The 21,696-nt window shown below is 35.7% G+C and overlaps 3 protein-coding genes across 4 annotated transcripts in view; 1 reads left to right on the top strand and 2 right to left on the bottom strand.

The window, feature by feature from the left end:
• vta1 (vesicle (multivesicular body) trafficking 1) overlaps positions 1-4,812 on the bottom strand; it is a 41,319-nt gene extending 36,507 nt beyond the window's left edge. For both annotated transcript variants that reach the window (XM_065256131.2, XM_065256132.2), the window contains exon 1: positions 4,624-4,812. In XM_065256131.2, coding sequence (XP_065112203.2) covers positions 4,624-4,714 — 91 coding nt within the window. In that variant the 5' untranslated portion in view covers positions 4,715-4,812. The remainder of the gene's footprint in view (positions 1-4,623) is intronic.
• Positions 4,813-6,848: 2,036 nt separating this feature from the next.
• Positions 6,849-8,612, bottom strand: gje1a (gap junction protein epsilon 1a). Its single transcript, XM_065255728.2, has 3 exons — positions 8,583-8,612; positions 7,504-7,686; positions 6,849-7,256 (listed from the first exon to the last, which is right to left on the bottom strand). Exons 1-3 carry the CDS (start codon positions 8,610-8,612, stop codon positions 6,855-6,857), a joined length of 615 nt encoding a protein of 204 aa, XP_065111800.1. The 3' UTR covers positions 6,849-6,854.
• Positions 8,613-10,774: 2,162 nt separating this feature from the next.
• On the top strand, positions 10,775-20,380 carry nmbr (neuromedin B receptor). Its single transcript, XM_065256665.2, has 3 exons — positions 10,775-11,256; positions 14,624-14,969; positions 18,148-20,380. Exons 1-3 carry the CDS (start codon positions 10,853-10,855, stop codon positions 18,523-18,525), a joined length of 1,128 nt encoding a protein of 375 aa, XP_065112737.1. The 5' UTR covers positions 10,775-10,852; the 3' UTR covers positions 18,526-20,380.
• Positions 20,381-21,696: the final 1,316 nt, after the last annotated feature.

Below are 21,696 nucleotides of genomic sequence, written 5' to 3'. Positions count from 1 at the left end.
GGATCTGGGAGAAGACGGATTACACTTTGCTTAAAGCACAAATGGTTATCAGTTAGATAACCCTGAGCGAACAAAATAAGTGGTCTGTAGATAGCAGCCGAAAGAAAAGGCTCGTTACTGAAAAATCTTTTCAAGTTCTTCAAGTCCTTGTTTCTTTAAGAAAAGTCCATTTCCTCTTCCATAAGGCCCAATTTGCAGAGATCTGATGTCCATCATAGCAGATCACAGCATACAGTGACAAAGTTCTTCTTTGTAACTGTATTACGCCCATACTGCTCAACATCCAAATTTCCTCATCTGAAACAATGCATCATTGAGGCCATTCACAGTCGCAAACCATGAAAATAAAAACCATAATCCATTTTTTGCCGCAAGCGATTCTATTTCTTTCTACGCTTTAATGAAAGCGAGTGAAAATGAGGACAGTGTGACGAATGCCAGCATTGTCGAAGCTGGAACGTGCGAATGGACAAGTGTGAGCGTGTTTGTTTATAAAGTTACCACAAAGCCATCTTTTCTGACTTTAAAAAGCTCTGGTGTTGTTAGTACAATCTGCATTTTAAACAGTATGGAAAGTAATATTACAAGGGGGTCTCAGTTTTCTTCTTACTACTAAGCTAGATAACTACGCTACTTGCACGTGCCTAGCATAAATTGCATTCATGCAATGACCACTCTGCCAAACAACCGAGCATTGCAGAGCATCATGAATGCTTATTCTCAGCGGGTAAGCATTAACGCAAGCTTGACGTTTGACGGACGAAAGAGACTTTGACTCTTCAGATTGAGGACATGCCCCGAGTACATCACTGACATCTGCAGTAAGAACAGAATTGTATATTCAGGAATGTCGGCCCGCGCACTCTACTTTCTCTACTACAAGGATGTTATTATGTAGCGGCTGCTCATTCTGAAGACTGGATAAGGTCCAACGAGAAGGAAGAAAAACAATGTCAAAGAGGGCCTTTTCCATAGGTTTACAGCATGATGCCAATCAGAGAACTGAAGCATTGTCAGAGAGCGGTCTGTTAAAAACATCAACACAAACAAATTCAATTCTTTTACATAGAGAGTCGTCTATCCTAACTTAAAGATGGCCTTTAAAGTATTTCACCCAAAAAAGACTATGACTGTTATAAGTGTTTTGAATTGGTAAATATTTTGAGCTGAAACACATTCATTCACCTATCACGTTAGTTGATAGTAACGGTTAAAAAATCCAGAAAACTCGCAAAAACTAAAAAAATGGGGGTATAGCTATATGCCTATACTGTTGTCCAGCTATAACCAAATTGTAAGTTATCTATTAGCAAAACTGAAGTTAAAGGTTCTAGTAAGCTCACAACTGCAACTATTACAGTAAGGACTGACTCAGTTAAATGCTGACCTCCAGTGGCACATTTAATTCCCAATCTTTTAAAAGCAGCTGCTTAGACCTTCAAGATTTAATAGTTTAAGAAATATCTTGACTCTCAGTAAAACATAACTGGGGTTTTAAGCAAACAACTTTCAGAATCAAAGCCATCACAGAAAACCCTAAAAAACATAGCAAATCGTTTTGAATACATAACTGCTTTAAAGTCTTTAAAGGCGATTAAATAAATAAACTTTCTTGCAAAGATAGAATATGCCTACAATACTTTGAAACCTCCATTAGTTTTAAATGACTTCCCAGGTTCTGAACTAAAAAGTTTAACATTTAAAATCACCAAGGAAAGGACATAATGTCCCACCATTAAGACATGAAAAACTGTCTGAGCCATGGGTGGTCCTCAGTTGATGAGGTTAGACTCAATGACTACAATGAACTGACTGCAGTCTACCTGCAAGATGCTGCACTGGTTGCCATGACAACAAGAAAGCAGAAAAACATGAAATACAGAATGGCTCCTGTTTAATGGGCGAAGTGGGATAATGATGTGATGCTGCGATGGTGCTTGCATTGTAACATTTAAATTTAGTCTATTTCCGACGCTTTCATAAACTACTATTTTTGGAGACAACTAAGCTGAAAATGTACAATTTAAATGTCAGAAGACAAGACAAACTTGTCTTAATTGAAGACAAGCTAAAAGTGTAATTCATGGGGGCAATTACCCCAACGTGAAACTAAACTGAAAGTCATGCCGCTTAGAAAAGTCACCCAATGTACCTCACACTGTGCAACGCAACCATTATGTTAAATTTATGCTGCTGTTGAAGACATCTGATCCTGTGGCAATGCAGACTAGACAGCATTATGCTATATAATTCTCACTTAACTGGGCTTTTGGGAATATAGCTAAGTGTTTATTTAAAGGTTATAAAGTGAGGCATGTTCTGTAAGTCACAGCAGGACAGTATACTATTTGGTGGCATTTGCAAAAAATAATTTGCCCAGAAGAATATACTTTCTTGATCACTTTAAATGTGTAAAGGGATAGTTTACATAAAAAAGATAAAATTCTGTCATCATTTACTCAGGCTCGTGTTGATACAAACCTGTATACATTTCGTTGTTTGGATGATCACAAAAGAAGATATTTTGAGAAATGTTTGTAACCAAACCGTTCTTGGACCCCATTCATTTCTATAGCAGAAAATAAGAGTACTATGGAAGTAAAAGGGGGGCACAAACGGTTTGGTTACAAACATTTCTCAAAATATCTTCCTTTGTGTTCATCAAAACAACGAAATGTATACAGGTTTGTATCAACATGAGAGTGAGTAAATAATGACAGAATTTTCATTTTTGGTGAACTATCCCTTTACGGCGCATTCACACGGGGCGTAAGCGTTAACGCTTAACGGAAAGCTTGTCTGAAGCTTGGCCAACAGCCAATCACAGTGGCTTCAATACATGCTCCGGTCTTCCATAAACGTAATTGGCTGGCTCAGTCTATGTTATTTGCATAAAGGCGATCTGATTGGCTGACGCACGCGTCGCCGCTTGAAAAGTTGAGAAATGTTCAACTTCTGCCACGAGCAACGGCAGTGACGTGACGCTGACGGATCCACAATTCAGTTCGGCCACGCATGATGTCACCCATTGAAAGTGAATGGGAAGCGTTAACGCTGACGCACCGTGTGAATGCACAGTTAAACAGTAAATGGCCATAAACGAGTAAAAATATATTTTTACACATAACCATTTAAATTTTAGATAAGACAACAGTTTAATGTCAATCAATGTCAAGGTGGAAAACAGAGGTTTCGTCAAAAAAACTGTTAAAAACCCAGTGTGGTTTCACAATCTTTTTGCTGTAATGTCAAAGAAAGTTAAGCTTTAAGATGCGACACAATGCGGTGATTGCGACTACCAATGGAGCGTAGATGTGGTCATGTGGGTGTCAAATCACAAGTGATATTTCTTTTTGAAATTGTATCAAAGTATTTATAATATAAATCATACTATAAGATTTCTGTTGCAAAACAGGGAAAGGTAAAGAGACCAGTGAACACTGATAATTTATGTGCTTGCTCAATAACTATAATTTTTTATATAAAAATAAATAACATTTTATAGATTGCATCTTTTAATAATCTTACATTTCTCATTCTACCTGCATCACCGTAAAAATATTTTTTCTGTAATATATTACATAAACTGGGGGCCAGTTTTATGACATTTTATAAAATGCATTAAGTTATCATGAATTCTGTGTAATGAAACCTCAGAAAAATAAGGCTAGTCACTAACAGCACTACATTGTATATTTTAATAAGTTTTGGTTCATTCAAAAGTTATGTTTTATGTCATACATTTTTTTGGGGGGCATGCCGAAAAAGTTTGAGAACCACTTATGTAAGTGACACTCTGCTGGATGAATGCATATTTTCATATGGGTTAACTTTTCCAGCATTATACTGACAACAAACAAAACTTCTGTCAAACTACATTATGATTTCTAAATTTACTGTAAACTTCCCACATCCCATAATGCCCTACCAACAAACCCTGACCTTTCCCTACTAAGTATAAAAGCAACTGCACTGCAGTATACTCCTTTAAAAGTGATGTCATCGCACAAAAATGTCTCTGAAATGATTCAGCAGCTATCTGAACAATAACAGCATCTACATCTAGCCAACTTTTTTATTTGCCTTGCAATACAAACACAATAGCACCCTTAATGTATTACGAACAACATTTCAATTATAAATCTTAGCCGGACTGAATTGTCCACCACGTGAAACTATCTGTGATATGCTTATGATGTAGTGAAGTTTCAGCCAAATGTTTCCAAACAAGCCATTAGCCACTATTGCTACATTTGTTGCTAAACCGGTTTTTACAAAAATACGTTTATGGAAAATTGTAACTATAATAACAAGAACACTGACATTAATTAACTACATATTCTTGTAAATATTGTATACGTTGTATGTTAATAAAGTGAATGTATGTACATGAAAGCAGATGTTAGCAAGCTGAGCAAAAACCAGGCTAAACACACAACGGCCAGTTAAACACTGAGGTAAATCTCTAACAACACCAGGCACTTCACAGTTTTAACCATTACACCTGCTTTATTCAAGTTATACTAATATAATTTGTAAATAACAAGTTTGTTTAGTGAAATGATCAGCTATCTGAGTAACTGATAGCTAACATAAAAGAAATAGACATGTTTACAAACTTACAGTAATAGGCGACCGCGGGGTCTCTTTTATCGTGTTCCTGCGCTGTTCTTAAATAATGATTTATCGCTTTTAGCTGTGGTGGAGCTGCCATCGCTTAATAAAGTCACTGTTACTAACTTCTACGACTACTGGTAAGCAAAAACCGACCAACAGCAAAGATGACAGGTGCACGCGAAGCAGCAACTTCCGCGTCTTCGCGAGAACGCGCAGCCACGCCTTTAGTGACCTCCATAGGTACGGAGGGTAGTGACACTGTAAAGATGCTCTTACAATTAAATAGATATGGCTTTATTATAGTATTTAGTATTTTATAGTATTGGCTTTTATATAATTTTTAACTATAGTACTAAATAGTAACTATGTTCTTTTGCTTTATTTTTTGCTCTTTGTAATGTACATCTGCATAGAGATATGATCACTCTATAGAATCAAATTTCAGAAATAAAAATGATATAAATTCTGTAAATATTGTGTAATAAAGACCTTTGTTTATTTTAAATTGACACATTTACAGTGTGTACTTTAGCTAAATTTAAAGTTATAAATTATAAGATTATATATTATACTAAATACTAACAAAGCCATATGATAAATCAGTTTTGTTAATCCTACTGTATTGCCATAAAATGGCACTTTTGTTTCCATTACCGTTATCCAAAAATTGTTCCTTTTTTTTATTATTTTTACATTCTATTTCATCTCGCAATATGTGTAATCTCAAAATAAACTGTAAGTTGTTTTTTACTTAAATCAGAAACTTCACAAACATTAGAAATGTATTGTATCAGGTTGCCAGACAACAGATCTGTTCTGAATATGAATTCCTTTATACAAAATAGACTGATAATACATTATAGTTAATATATATGCACAGACTATTATGCCTGAAGATTTTCATGCATAATGATCTCATAAATGTCATCAACAAAACCCAATAAACAGTCAGATCTTCCAACATACACAAATATTGGTGCTAAATAATAAGCAGGGAACCATTTTTTAGTGCTAATCAAGAACCTGTGTAGCACCTGTGTAAAACCAATATGGTTGCTATGTTGAACCATAAGTAGTGTATAGTCATGCTTTAGCACCATTTATGGTTCTACAGAGGTGCTGTTTAGCACTACAATGGTTCCCCTGATTATGAACTTTAAGTAGTATTTAGCATCATTTGTTTTATTTATTTTTAGCATAAAAGTTATTACTAAGGCAGCTGCAGAATGGCAACCAAAGACAAACTGTTCCTCCTCAGATGTTTTTTAATCCACTATTCACAAAAGTAAACACAAAATAATAGTTCACAGTGTGCCATTTTGTACCTGAGATGAAACGCGTTGCTGAGAATAATAACAAAAGTTGGATGGATGTCTGATAAAATGTAAAGATAAAAATACAACAAACCCTGTATTGTATACAAACTATATGGAAATCAATGGTATAATCAATGTGCATGGATTTGACCAAATAGGCTAATTAATAATGATCTCCGACAGTATTAATCGCTTGAATGTACTTATACCTTTGTCTCTTACGGGGAAAATCAATCATTAGTCAAGTTTCAATAAAACAACCAAAATAGTACTTGAAATGTGCATAGCATACTGTAGTACTTTCATATAAAGTACATATTTTTTTATGGAATCAATACTGCATAAGGATTAATTAGGCAAATGTGGTTTTGTCTTATTAATATATAAGTCAATTAAAAACTAAATATACTTTATGGTTTCCATTGCTAGAGAGGTGGACCCCCTAGACTTCAAATATTCAGATATAGCCATTGAAATGATTGACTCCTTTGACAGCTTTGTTTAAAACAAATCAAAAAGGAACAGCAAATAATCGAACAGAAAATGAGAGGTATGTGTTAATGTCCTTTTTGTCATTCAGAGACTCAATAATAAAAAATAAACACTGGGGAAGCATCATTAAAATTAAAGGAATAGTTCACCCAAAAATGAAAATTCGGTCTTCATTTACTCTTCTTAATGTTATTTAAAACCGATTTGAGTTTATTATGTTAAACACAAAGAAGATATTTTGATAAATCATGGTAACCACACAGTTAACTTCTAAAATAGGAAAAGCAAATGCTGTGGAAGTCAATGGGTACCGTCATCTGTGTGCTTACCATCATTTATCAAAAAACTCATGCAGGTTTGGAACAACATGAGGCTGAATAAATATTAACAGGATTTTCTGCTTTTGGGTGAACTATCCCTTTAACATTCTCAAGTCGTTGGCTGGTTTAAATAACCTAGTCTTCGAAATAGGATCTCAAAAACTTCAGCGATGCAGAGGAGTATTGTGATGATGGTGAAAGTATACATTGCACTGAGGAAGATGGTCTTCTCAAAGTGTTCAGGGACCATACACTTTGTGATGTTGAATATCTTTGCTATGGCACTGGCATCGCACATGTAAATGGGATTAACCAGGAAACCAAAAAGATGACGTTGAAGCCAAAATGCTAAGACTTCCAAAATGATTCTTAATAGGACAGAAATGATGTAGAAGACTGTGGAAACCGGCCGTTGGAGAATCTGCTCTTGGTCTATGTTTTTACAGGCAGCGTAAAGATGGAAAACAGCTCCAGGTACTAAGACAGTGACAAGCTGCAATGCCCAAAACACCTACAAGAAAAAACAACATTATATTTGTTCAAGTTTCCAGAAGCTATATAAAGCATACATTTTTTATTATAAAGTTACAAATACGTTTTTATAGTGTTGCAGTAGGTTGCTGATTTGCTCACTGTTTAAAATTTTACTGAAAGTTTGTTGATGTTTTTCATCTTGTCATTGATTATTAATCACAGATTGTAGTCCATAAAACATCATTTCATATATTTGTTTTTTTACTATATAAACAAATACATACCTGAGGTGTTATAGGCCTGAACTGGTTGTAACAGTAGAGGTTTAGTTCCCTTCTGTATGGGATACAGCTGAAGTGCAGAGCCTCATTGCCATAGACAGCGAATCCAAGGACCCCAAGGAAAAACGTACGCACAGAGCCGAAAAACAGTGTGTGAAACTGACCTATCACTGTTGGAGGCCTGAGCTGAAATATGCAATGAAATTTACAGTTTTAACAGGATGCAAATGAAATGCACCAAGCACACGGATACAAACGGTTTTGGGACTATCAATGCCCACAAATCAATAAAGTCCTAAAAGTCAAACTTTATTTTATTACAACTTTATATTTCCAACATTCACATCTCTCATAAAAAGTTTATGATGTAGGGCATAATTTAAAATTCTGGATAATGCAAAGCATGATTACTTGACACCATCATTGCCAATCTTCTAGCCACAGGCACAGGCTGATGGCAATTCTGAACCTCTGAATGACCTGTCGCTTTCGAAACTCCCTGTCCATGCATATTTCGCTTTTATCCGCATTGCCTTACTCACTAAGTGAAAATACAAACAATAAACAAAAAGACAAAACAAAGGCCAAAGGACACGTGGTCAGCCAATAGGTTAATCCCTATTCAACTATGTCAGCAAAAACAACTCTTGTAACTAACAATTGAGTAGAGCAAACATGCAACAAATACAATTGTCAGACAGGACAAATTACATAACGGTAAACAAAAATCAAGTTCAAATTATTTAACATTTTCCTACTACACCTTAATTCTTACTTGGAAACTCAAAGCAACAATGCATTATGGTTCAGTAAAGATATATTTAATGCAGTTTCCATACATTATATTACTGATTTTATTATGCACAGTTGTCAAAGTATATGTATTACGTAAAAAGTGTCTTCATTATATAATTACAATATATACTATATATTATAGAGATTATATATTTTTAACTTACTGTAAAGACAGCAGGCCAGCTGAAAGTGACTCTAAACTTATACTCTCTAAACTACAGCATGCATGAGTTAGAGCTTAAGAAACATTTAAAAAACTTAAAATTGTGTATTAAGAGTCCACACACCAACCGTAATCCAGGCGGAGTGTTGTTCATCCCCCTTCTTAAATCAGACCCGAGGTCGTGCGCTCATGTGACTGATGGAGGTGCTGAAAAAGCGGCATGATGGGGGCGCCTTTCTAACGCCACGCTTTTCCCAGTCATAAACCAGAGAGCAAACAGTCAGGACATGAAAGAAACCCACTAGAGAATAGATCATAAAAACACAGAGATGTTATTTACCGCAATAAGAGCACCGAGGCGAGCTTGTCAAATGGTCAGTGCGCACGTGACGCACGCGCACGCATACTGTAGTTGTCAACCAAAGTGATTCTTCATAGAAGACGTTGACTTTTGTTAATGCCCTAAAGGCTCCTTTAGTTTTGCCATATAGGCTATATTATTAGTATAATGCTATATAATAGACATGTTGTTACATTAATATATAGGCTATACATTTTCGTTCATCACAAAATCGACTAAATATTCAAATTCCCCGTTTTTCTGGTTTAGTCTTGTATAAAGTTAGTTTCATAATATCATAATATAGGCCAGGGATTACAGTTTCACCTTTCTTTAGGATGTGGTAAGACAACTTTGTAATTTGTGAATTATTTGTATATTTAAAAATAATAATAATAGCCATAAATCGAATGCATTACAAGTAGACTATATGATTTTTTTATCATAAATAGTTTTCACGTGTAAAATGTGGTTTGCGATTTGTGTAATATATTCAATTGCTCATAATTTTTGAATAAAATTGTGACATCATCAGTGTCATAAATGCCAGCAGAGGTCACTAAATCAACATATGAAATTAACACGGTGCGTGCAGTAACAATTACGACCTCACCAGACGCAACAGTTACATCCACAGAAAACATTTTATATTGGCAAATTTAAAGATGCACACAAATAAATGCAGGGTAATAGTTTAAAGACTAGGAAAAAAACACAAAATAATGTGGGAAGTAGTACAGGAGTAAAGTATCATGTATACAATGTCAATACATTTCTAGAGAGACAGAAAGAGTGAAAATGTAAGATAGACGTTAGATAGATTTGTAGTCCGAAGCACATTCAAGTATATAGCCCGAGGCTCATGTCATGTTGGGAATTTGATTGTTACCTTGGTTGAGCTGTTAGAACTCAATGGGAAAATTGAGTATCATTCCTGAATAAGTGGCCAGCAGTTGAATTTAGTCTCGATGAGAGTTTAAAAAATATTTAGATGCGTTATGCAATAATGTAGAGATCAAAATCAGGCAATACAGACCAAAATAAAGCATTTGCTATAAATTATTTGTGTATTAAAATATGTTTAAATATATTTTAATATTGTTACCTGACACCAGGACCAATAATTTCCGACTGAAGATCCATGGAGAACTTAAAACCTTGATCAGACACTTTCAATTAGATTAATGTCTGTTGCTCTGTTTTGTCATGTGAGCATTTTAAAACAAGCAGATTAGAATGAAAACATAACTATTTGATGATAAAATAACTACAATTATGTATTACTATATTCTGTACAGCGTCATGTTCCAGATGTTTGCAAAGGAGCCTCTTTTTTCTTTCACACAAACACCTGTTTTCCCAATCCAATTGTCCAGACCCAGCTGGTTTCCTGATTACGTATTTATTGGAATTCTTTCCTCAGTAAATCCCCCTGTGTGAAAGAGCTCCAGTCGATCCCCGATAAGAGTGAGGACAAAAGCAGAACCTGAAAAAATCCCTGTTTGAGCCACTGACGTTGAGAGACTGCAGATCATAACACAATTATGAACCATTTCAGTTGAAGTATTTAAATGTAAATTTTAAAACCAGTATAACATGGATGGAGTTCTGTAGCGCATTTGGTAGAGAACTGCGTCCGAAGCGCAAAGGTCATACATGTATAGGTTCAATTCACAGCGAACGCGTTATTTGATCAAAATACCTCGAAGGGATACATTTGGAAAAAAGCGTCTGCCAAATGAGCAAAGATAGATAGATAGATAGATAGATAGATAGATAGATAGATAGATAGATAGATAGATAGATAGATAGATAGATAGATAGACTGAAGCTAATGCAGACTGGTCTTGGTTCTGCTCTCTGTAACACTGTGCGCATTGAGGTGTTCCCCCCTCCCACTACTCCTGTCTGTCAAAGAAGGCAGTCAACTTTAGGCAGCTGGATGCGACGCTCATTTCAGCACTAAGTTTGTCGGACAGCGCCTCTCTCCCACCCGGGAAACTTTTAAGACCCTTTTCGTCAACTTCTTTCAATTATAACCACTAAACCGAAATATGGATAACACTTTGAAGAACATCTCTTTCTCTGAGAATAGCTCAGTCTATGAGAACTCCACAGACGATTGGACGTCAGATGAAGGGGAAACGGTACATTTCATCATCCGATGCGTTATACCGTCGGTGTACATACTTATAATAACGATTGGTTTGTTGGGCAACATCACACTTGTAAAAATATTCATCACCACCAGCGCGATGCGAAGCGTCCCCAACATTTTCATTTCTAGCTTGGCCGTTGGAGATATTTTGCTTTTGGTCACTTGTGTGCCGGTGGACGCGTTCCGGTATTTTTACGAGGAGTGGATCTTCGGGACCGTGGCTTGTAAGATGATTCCGGTGATTCAGCTCACCTCGGTCGGAGTCTCTGTCTTTACTCTCACGGCACTGAGCGCAGACAGGTAAGGCAAGAAATGAAGTCATGAATCAATTGCAAGCACTGCCACGTTGACTTTGCAAATAATTTCACCATGTTATGCCACTCAACAAAGTATGAATGTATCTGTATATAATGTTAAAAAAATGGTATGTCTGTTAATAATTTTCTTATAAGCACTGCAAAAGTCCACATTTACACTCTTAAAATAAAGGGTTCCTTGTCAGGCTGTGTGGTTCCATAAAGAACCTTTAACATATACAGAACCTTTATGTTGCTCACAATGATTTTTGTAGTGGAGAAAGGTTTTACAGACTATAAAAGATGGTAAAAAAAAACTCTTCCTCATTTATTCCTCAATGGCATCGCTTTGAAGAACCCTTCAAGCACCTTTATAATTAAGATTGGAGCACCTGTAGCTCATGTAAATACTTTTATTCACCAAGAAAATAATCTTAAAGCTTTAGGTATTACTGGACTTGGCATTGAACCGCCTACAGAGGTTTTATGTTAAATCTCATCCATGGCTCACAGACAGATTTCCCAGCATGAAAAATGCAGCTCGGGATGGTGTTAGGTGTGCTTGACCACAAATAATGAATCATTTATTAGGCTGTTGTTTTGATTTTTTTCATACGTATAAATATTGTTTTGAAGGCTAGGATATATCTTTAGAGCCTGCCTGGACATCATTATTCTGATTTATTTACACCGCAGTGAATTTTATTAAAGAAATGCAGTGCTTTCATAACCGAAAGGCTGCTGTAAATGAAAGAGACACATCATTGGTAAAGATAAGTAACAATGTTAAAGACTTGTGCTTATATGTTTTAAACCATATCATGCACATACAGTAATTCTTAAATATTTTAATTTTGAAAGGGCTCCTGAAAGTTTGTAGTATCTGCAGATTTTCCTTTCCAGATTGCAGTGCATCAAATCCTAAATGATGATTGGCAACCTAATGTTATTAATTTCGACAGTCTCATTTTTGGCTGCATGTCTGTGAAATATATCATTATAATTCATGTCGCTGGCTCTCTGTGGTGAAGATGAGCAGTGGTCTGTCTGTCAAATACTTACCTACTTTATGCTAAGGGGGCTTGACTAAAGCAAATGACCTTTTCAAGTCTGATCTGTGTTTCTTCTCAATGATCTGTTTGTTGTTCGGGGCACCTAAAAGTTCATTTATGCCACAGTCATTAAGACCCTGGGGTCCAATCACATTTCTTTTATTGATTTGTAGTCTACCTTAACAGTTACCTTTCTTAAAAAGAGAATTGCAATGCTAAATGTAATCAATATGATAATGACTGTGACCGATCACAGTGAATAGTAAAATAATAAGCTCTGCCTTGTGCTTGAATGCACTTTGTATGAAGTTGCTTTAGATTAAGGCATCAACCAAATTGCATAAACGTAAATGAATGTTGACTGTAATCTGAATAATGCTTATTCAACATTCACAGTCAAGTGTGACATACAATGAAGCACATCTGCATGCCAGTCAGTTTAGCTCTTTCTTCAAAAACCAAACTGTAGTGGTGGCGCTCCTCCACTGACCCTTGCCTCAGGGTGGTCGGTTTGTGTTCATTTTGAGAGGAAAGAGCAAGCTTATCAGTGCAGCATGGTGGAGCAGAGAAGTCTGGGTAGGGATAAAGTCATGAGATTTCCATTTACCATATTGATGATGACAAATAGGAAGTGATCAACATGGAGTTGAGGCATTTATAACTTTTAAATAGTTTCAGAGTTGTATTTTCAAACTCCAGTGTACATTTTTTATGTTTACGAAAATGTTTTATTTATGGATGATGCAAAAAATCTTAAAAGAAGAAGATGTTAATAAAATCTGCAGTTACACATGCTCACAAAATTTTAAGACCTTTAAAGAGAAGATTAAACCCTTAAGTACATAAATTAAATTGTATCTTAGTTTTTTGAAACTAGAAATTCTGCAATGCTAAAATAGAAAGTGTTATACTGATACTATTTTTTAAAAGTAAACTTTAGTTATTATATTCCAAATGACTTTAAAATGTAAAATATATATTTTTTTTTTTTAATTTAGAGAGTCCCAAAGCTTTTGTAGGGAACATCATGCTTTTTGTTTTTAATATTTTAGCAAACGATAATATAACAAATTATGCAAATATTTGCAAATTCACAAGTGTGTATTTTCCTATTACAACAGTGTTGCCGGAGTAATTAAATTCTTCAAAGATGGCACATAATAAGCTCATCTAATAATGAAAATGTATCCCTAGGATTTTACAGTAATTTTATTACCAATCAAAGACAGCGGCGGCTCGTGGCAAATTCAAAATTAGTGTTCGGAGTGTCATGTGTCTTGCTTGTGTTTTCAAAATATGTGTTTATTGCCTACCCAGTCTCACGAAATTACGTACCTATTAGTCACATAATTCTTTTATTCTTTTTTGTGATACTGTCACAAAATTATTATTTTTCATGATACTGCGTTTTTTCGTGATCGTATCACAAATTTCTGTTTATGTGTCATTGTCACGTATTGGTTACTCAACTGCTTTTTTCCTTTTTTCAAACCATTTTCGCTTCGGTTTGTGACAATGACAAATATACAGAAATTTGTGAAACGATCACGAAAAAACACGGAAATTTGTGACAGTATCACGAAAAATAATAAAAAATTATGTGACTATAGGTACGTAATTTTTCGTGTGACTTGGCTGCTATTGCATCATGCGAACCATGTACATCACGTGTTTTGTCAAAATAATTGCCTGCTGCACACGCGTCAAAACTGTTTATGATAAAAGAGACGCTCACGTTCACAAAATACACGCAAGACACTCCCTTAACAGTAAACTCATAAACCCTTTAGACGCATCTGCAGCAGGCACTTATTTTTACAAGACATGTGATGCACATAGGTTCACATGACGTGCAGAACACATATTTTGAAATTACGAACAACAAACATGACGGGATACATACAGTACATGTTGTGATGAACTTGACACTTTTTTGCGCCCTCGAAAAAAGAAGTCACCGGCTGCCACTGATCATAGAATGAAACTGAAGCAACAGAAACTATGTTAAAAATGTTTTAGCCTTCCTTTTGTCTTTACTCTTAAAACTGTTGTCATTTCATTCATAACATAGCAATAAATAAAAGTCCAACAACCAGGTGTGACATAAAAAAAACAATACACATCTTTGCACAACCTCAAGGATAAACCTTAGCATAGAATCAATTCTGACTTAAGATAAGAGGCCATGGTGTTTCCCCCCAAGCAATGACAATATAAATTGATGATAAACAAGCCAATTTTCCCTTTCATCCAGCCACAGCCTGGATGAAAGGAACAGCAATCTGTGTGATGACAATTCTTCTCATATGTTCCCCTCAGACACAAAGCTATTGTGAACCCTATGGACATCCAGAGCTCCGGCGCAGTATTCTGGACCTGTTTGAAGGCCATCGCTATATGGATAATCTCAGTCCTGCTGGCCGTACCTGAGGCTGTCTTTTCTCAAGTGGTTCACATGCCTGACAAGAACACGACATTCACCGCCTGTGTGCCGTATCCACGCTCCAATGAGATGCACCCCAAGATTCACTCAATTATGATTTTCCTCGTCTACTTTCTCATTCCTCTGAGCATTATCTCTGTCTACTACTATCACATCGCAAAGACACTTATCAAGAGTGCTCATGATATGCCTGGCGAGATTAGCGAGCACTCCAAAAGACAGGTGAGAGCTTCAGTGTGATGATTACTTGGCAGAATGCAAATCGTATATATTCGAAAACAAGGTCTTTAATAGGCATAGCACATTTTACAGGAAATATGTTTTAAATATTGAAGATAACAAGATGCTGCCATGATCTTTTATTTTATAAATACACACTCCGAAAAAAGGTACAAACGGGATGGTACCTTTTTAAAAAGTTATATTACAGTATGTCCCATTTAGGTACACATATGGTACCAGCGTGCACCTTAGAGGTACCAATATTTCAACCCTGTATCATGAAATTATGTACCTATAGTCACGTAAATTTTAAAGTCTTTTCCGTGACACTGACACTATTTTCCTCCTTTTTGCATGTCACACATTTTTGTTTACGTGTCATCGTCACAAATTTTTTATTTAAATGTTTTGTCCTATTTTCAAACCATTGACGCTTCGGTTTAGGGTTAGATTTGGTGTTATGCGTTAGGAAAACACTTTAAGTATTGGATTAAACCTTTTTTTCGTGAATAATTTTTTATATTTTATGATTTACCATTGTCGCCTGGCATTAGGGTTAGAGTTGGGTTTGGGTAAGGATGTCATTTTATGTCAATCTAATCCTAAACTGAGGAAAAAATTGTAAGAAAATAGGACAAAACAGTTAGGTAAGGTCCAGAGTAAGGTCATGTCAGAGATTTAAATCAATGTGAAATCAATGAGTGAATTCGTACTTTAATGTTCCTAATATCATTATTAGATATGAGACTTTAGTTTGGATTGCACAAACAGGTTCACATGTTGTTAAAATAGGCCTATATTGTTATATAATACCATATTCCAGTTCATATAAGATACTACAAAACTTCATTTATGACAGTCTTTAAGATAGAAGAACATATTTGAACATATAAAATAAACTACATACATCAAATAAAAGGTCGTAATATACCATTTAGGTAAATATATGTTTGGTACCAATATGTAGGTTTGAGGTAATAATATGAAGGTGTACTCTTTGAAAGGGTACCGCCTCAGTGACAGCCAGGAACCATTTTTTTGGTAGTGTATACAACAACGATGACAAGGCAGCCTCGAAATACCATTTGTAACCACAAAACCAATTATACGGGTCATTTTTTTAAATTGAGATTTATACATCATCTTAAAGATGAATAAATAAGCTTTTATTGATTTGTGGCCTTTTAGGAAAGGACAATATTTGTCAGAGATACAACCAGGTCTTGACATTAACTTTTTTTCTCACCAGCCAAAGTGGCTAGTTGTTTTCCAGTTAACAGCCACTTAGCATTTTTACTGGCCACAATTTTGTTGTTGGTAAAATACATTTGATATGATTAAACGTGACTTTGGCATCCTAAAATGACTTATATTGAATAATTTAGCTAGATTAGATGCAGATTGACTTTCAAATTCAAATTGACCACACAAATTAAGACTACATTTATTAGCTGGGATATACTAGGTATATCAGTATAGATCATAGACTGTAAAAAAAGATGGACGACGCCAATTCACTCTCTCCCATTGGTGAAAAGTGAAGCCACCAGTGTCCTGATACGGCGCTGACATCTCGGGTCTTGAGTCTGCGCAGTAGCGATTTCGGGACCAGTCCTGCGCAGTAGTGAGCAGGAAGTAAAACCGTGAAATCAAGGCCCCGCCCTCGCTCTCGCAGAATGCACATATCACAGCTGTCAATAATAACGTGACACCACTGTTTTAATAGCATTAAATAACTAAAAGCAAACACTTGAATTTACATCAGCATGATAAAAACTACAGTAAATGACAGAAACCAGCTTCGGGAAAAAGATAACTGAAGTGTAATTTAATTGTTTAGTTGGACTCAAGTCCTATCGAATAACATGGGGGAGGCGTGGTCTATGGGGGGCGATCGAGACATTTTGGCTTCACTTTTCAGGGCTTGTGTGGCACACTTGGTACAGGTATAGATCATATCATATGTTTAGGTGCATGAAAAACATGCTAGTAAAACATAAATAGATTAACTATATATAAAAGTGGTGCAGGGGTGTATAAGATTAACTGAAAAGATGCAGTGACTTCTTTTTCGAGGGCACTCAATGCGAAGTTTGTCAACATGTATGTAGCCCGTCATTAAGTGTAAAGTGTTGGGTTCCATTAAAGTCCATTAAAATTTGAAAAATCCTGGAATGTTTTCCTCAAAAAACATAATTTCTTCTCGACTGAACAAAGAAAGACATCAACATTTTGGATGACATGGTGGTGAGTAAATTATCTGGATTTTTTTTTTTAAGAAAATGGACTAATCCTTTAAAAAAAGATATAATCCATTTAAACAGTAACAACTTTCCTACAACAAAACAAATGATCTGCCAAATGTGACAATCAACATCCAGAACCAGAACTATCCATCTTTCAATGAAATAACAGCTGCTCTTTAAAGTTTCATTAGTCATTTAATGCAGATCGATGATGAGATTCCTCCAACCAAACACATTTTAAGAGCTAGAGTAAAACCAGTCTTACCTGATCTGAGGGGAACCTCTTCATTGGCAGTTTTTACATACTGTAGTATTTTATCTTGCGCTGGGCTGTGAACAGCCAGTTTAACATTGTGCCAATAGTCCTTAAGTATGACAGATATTCCTGTTTATATTCCCTCCCATGAGCTGTTTCAATGCATTCTTTACTTTCTCCTGGCCCTGACAACACATCCACATTTATTTATTACTCTTTTAATCTTTCTCTGTTAATGGGTAAATATGCATTTCAAGTGTAAAAAGAGACATTTTACATAGAATACATCAAATCTTGTTCAATGCATTCATATAACATTTATTTGAACATGCAAACACACATAAATGGTGGGCTTTGAAAGCATTAAAAGTTGCTTTTGATATATAAATAATAAATGTAACTGAAAAAAAAACAGTAAATCTGAATCAAAATGAAATTCAAAGCACAAACCAATACGGGTAAAACAGGAATTGCAAACCACAACACATTCATGGTCTGCAAGACAACAAATAGATTCCAGTATGACAATCAATCTTTTGGGGAGTTCAGAGCAACAAATCAACTGCTGAACTTGCATGCATGTTTATTGACTTTTTACACATCTGGTATGCGCCTCATGCGTTATTGACCGGTCTCATCAGTCATATTTTTCTCTATCTCACTTATCTTTTCAAAGACGGAAACCAGAAAGCGTCTAGCCAAGATTGTCCTGGTGTTCGTGGGCCTCTTCGTGCTGTGCTGGTTCCCTAACCACGTTCTCTACATGTACCGCTCCTTCAACTATCTGCAAATCGACTCATCACTGTCACACCTCATCATCACGCTGGTGGCGCGCGTGTTGAGTTTCTCCAGCTCCTGCGTGAACCCTTTCGCCCTGTACCTGCTGAGCGAGAGCTTCCGCAGGCACTTCAACAACCAGCTGATGTGCAGACGCCGCAAATTACAAGAGCGCAACAGCAGTTACCTCCAGAGCACCACTGCCATTCGCATGACATCCATCAGAAAGAGCACACCAGCTGTGACCAACGGACATGGACAAAAGACATGCATTTAGCATCTGATCTCAAAACCGCTCACCTATGGTTTACAAAGACCTGGTGTGAGGGTTGGTGACTTGCATTGAAGTTTTTGGTGACCCAGCTGCGTGCCGGTTATTGGTGGAGGAAAACAGAGGGATTGCTATTGTAAATATTGCATGCGTGTCAATTTCAACAGTTGAAGCTTTGCTTGTGCCCGAGAATGAAATTTGCGAAATATTATTCTTATTGCACCCTGAAATGAATGGATACTTTACTGATAACAACACTAATTCGGTTTCATGTGAAACAAAATACATTTTAGAATGTATGAGATCTCTGTACAGATCAAACCAAGGTCTCCATTATTGCGTTATGGCTTCAAATTTGCTATTCAGAACAACCGTGTTTCCGTTTTCATGCAAGGGATGTAGTGGAAAGATGAAATGTTAGTTAACTTGTATAGATCGAAAGTGCACTTAATACGGTAATTGAATGTTAAGTAAATAAAATGAGCGGTTTTGATTTCACCAATGAAATTAAACAAAGACTTTATACAGGGTTATTATACATAAACACCAAAAATCATTTATTTCGCCTATGGCCGCATCCTGTTTCACAGACAAATGCAATATATTAAATTTTGGAGCAACAGGAGCTATAGACACAGCCATTTCCAATGAATGTTAATGCAGACTAAGATATATCAGACAGGTCATACACTCAAGGGTAAACCGTGGTGATTGGATTAATATATGCATAAACAGATTACGATTCAACATGAATATCAATTTCGCAAACATGTTTTCCTGTATCTTCCAAAATATGAGCCATAAGGATAATAAGATCATTGTGACAGACATCAATATAGCATCTGCCTATCATATCATATTCACCACAAACAAATATTATCATCTTAATCATTGCATTCAAGTCAATTCTAGAATCTTTTCCTTTGTTAGGAAGTGTTTGGTATCATGTCTGTATCTAGCAGCACAGAATAATCATTCAACTGTGACTTTAAACCATTATTTCTGTAACAAATTGAATAGGCGGCCAACCCATAACCCACATTATCACTCTCTCCCAAAAAAGCTCTTCTAACATGACAAAAAAATTATGGGCTTTGTGATTTCAGTGTTTCTAAAGTATAATCAAATGTACATTTTCATATACAGTAAGCACTAACCCTACATTTTAACATTACCCAATGCTTAATTTTTTGTTTGACAGGTTTCTAGTTCTGTGTGTTCATGCAAATGAAGTGAGAAAAAGTTTTTCCTCCAGCATTGATTTTCACTGTCCCACAGAAGCAGGATCTAAATATAATTTGGTAAGATTGATTTAACAGACTCTCTACCCACTTCCCCTGTACTTTATTGGTTTTTGACTGTGAGAGTAAATTAAATGTATAGGTTAACTTAAACAGACCCCTTATACTGGATCAAACAGAGTTCAATCAGGTGATCAATAAACTCTAAAAAAAAGCATAAAATAAAAAATGTGTTGGTAAATGCATGAGTGTAATCCCTAAATACTTCGATACAGTAGACACTTTCAGTTAGATTTTTACTAAAATAATGGGTTTACATTAAACATTTAGTTCAAAAAGCCATTATAGACATTTAGTTCAAAAAGACAAAAATGTTCATTTTTTCTTTAAAGAAATCTGGATGTATATCTTTCAACAATCATCAACACTTAAAATAACAACTTATGGATAATTGTTAATGTGCAACCAATCCACATGCCACATGGATAAGATTTACCCAGAACTGAAGAACCTTGTGAAGCTCATTTCAATTTTATGGTGCCATACTGTTTTAGAGAAGTTAACTGACCTCTGGATCTCTGATTTGTCTTGCAGCTGTTGTTTTTCTTTCTCTGTTTTAAAGGAACACTCCACTTTTTTTGGCAAATATCCTAATTTTTCAGATCCCCTAGAGTTAAACATACACTGTCAGAAATAAAGGTACAAAACTGTACCCTTTCAAAAAGTACAGCTTTGAATCTAAGGATTTCATTTTAGTACCTCACTTTAGTACATACTGGGACCAAAGAGAGTTTATTAGTACCTCAAAAATACATATTAGTATTTCTTAGGTACATATTGGTACTAAATGTTTACATATCTGTACCTAATGTTCCATTCAATTACCTTTTTAAAGGGTGCTGCCCCACTGACAGCTAGGGTACATATTTTGACTTCTTTCTAACAATGTCATAAAGGTACGGTAATCTACCCAAATTGTATTCTGTTTTTTATTCATGTAAAGGTACCAAATGGAAACTTAGGGTACAGCCCCAGTGACAGAAAAGGTACAGTTTTGTACCTTTATTTCTGAGAGTGTATGTGTTTTACCCTTTTTGGAATCCATTCAGCCGATCTCCGGGTCTGGCAGTACTACTTTTAGCATAGCTTAGCATAATTCATTGAATCTGATTAGACTGTTAGCATCTCGCTCAAAAATGACCAAATAGTTTTGATATTTTTTTAAAACGTATTTAAAACTTGACTCTTCTGTAGTTACATTGTGTACCAAGAATGACGGACAATTAAAGGTTGCAATTTTCTTAGCTGATTTGGCTAGGAACTATACTTTCATTCAAGGAACTTTGCTGCCTTACCATGGGTGCAGCCGGCGCAATGATATTACGCAGTGCCCGAAATAAGTCCCTAGCTAGGTAACTTTCAATCTGACCGGCACTAAGTTTGTGTAGTTGCAGAGTTGCAGTCACGACTATTTTCGGGCGCTGCGTAATATCATTGCGCCTGCTGCACCCATGTTATGGCAGCAAAGTCCTTGAATATTATGACGGAATGAGAGTATATTTCCTAGCCATATCGGCCTAGAAAATCGCAACTTTTAATTTTCGTTGGTATTAGTACAAGATTTACCTACAGAAGAGTCAAGTTTAAAAAATATGTATATATATCGAAACTCTTTGGTTATTTTTTAGCGCGATGCTAATGGTCTAATCAAATTCAATGAATTATGCTAAGCTATGCTAAAGGTGGTAACGCCAGACCCGGAGATCAGCTGAATGGATTCCAAAACAGTAAAACTCATATGTTTAACTCTAGGGGAGCTGGAAAATTAGCTTTTCAAAAATTTAATTTTCAAAAAAGTGGAGTGTTCCTTTAACACAAACACTTTAGATCGGATAAAAAAACAGAAAGATAATAAAATCAGGGCATAAAATGGGAA

Source organism: Paramisgurnus dabryanus, chromosome 12 (genome assembly GCF_030506205.2).
Source record: "Paramisgurnus dabryanus chromosome 12, PD_genome_1.1, whole genome shotgun sequence".
Classification (NCBI taxonomy): domain Eukaryota; kingdom Metazoa; phylum Chordata; class Actinopteri; order Cypriniformes; family Cobitidae; genus Paramisgurnus; species Paramisgurnus dabryanus.
Note: the sequence above shows the minus strand (reverse complement) of the source record. Positions and strands in the feature narration are given on the sequence as shown.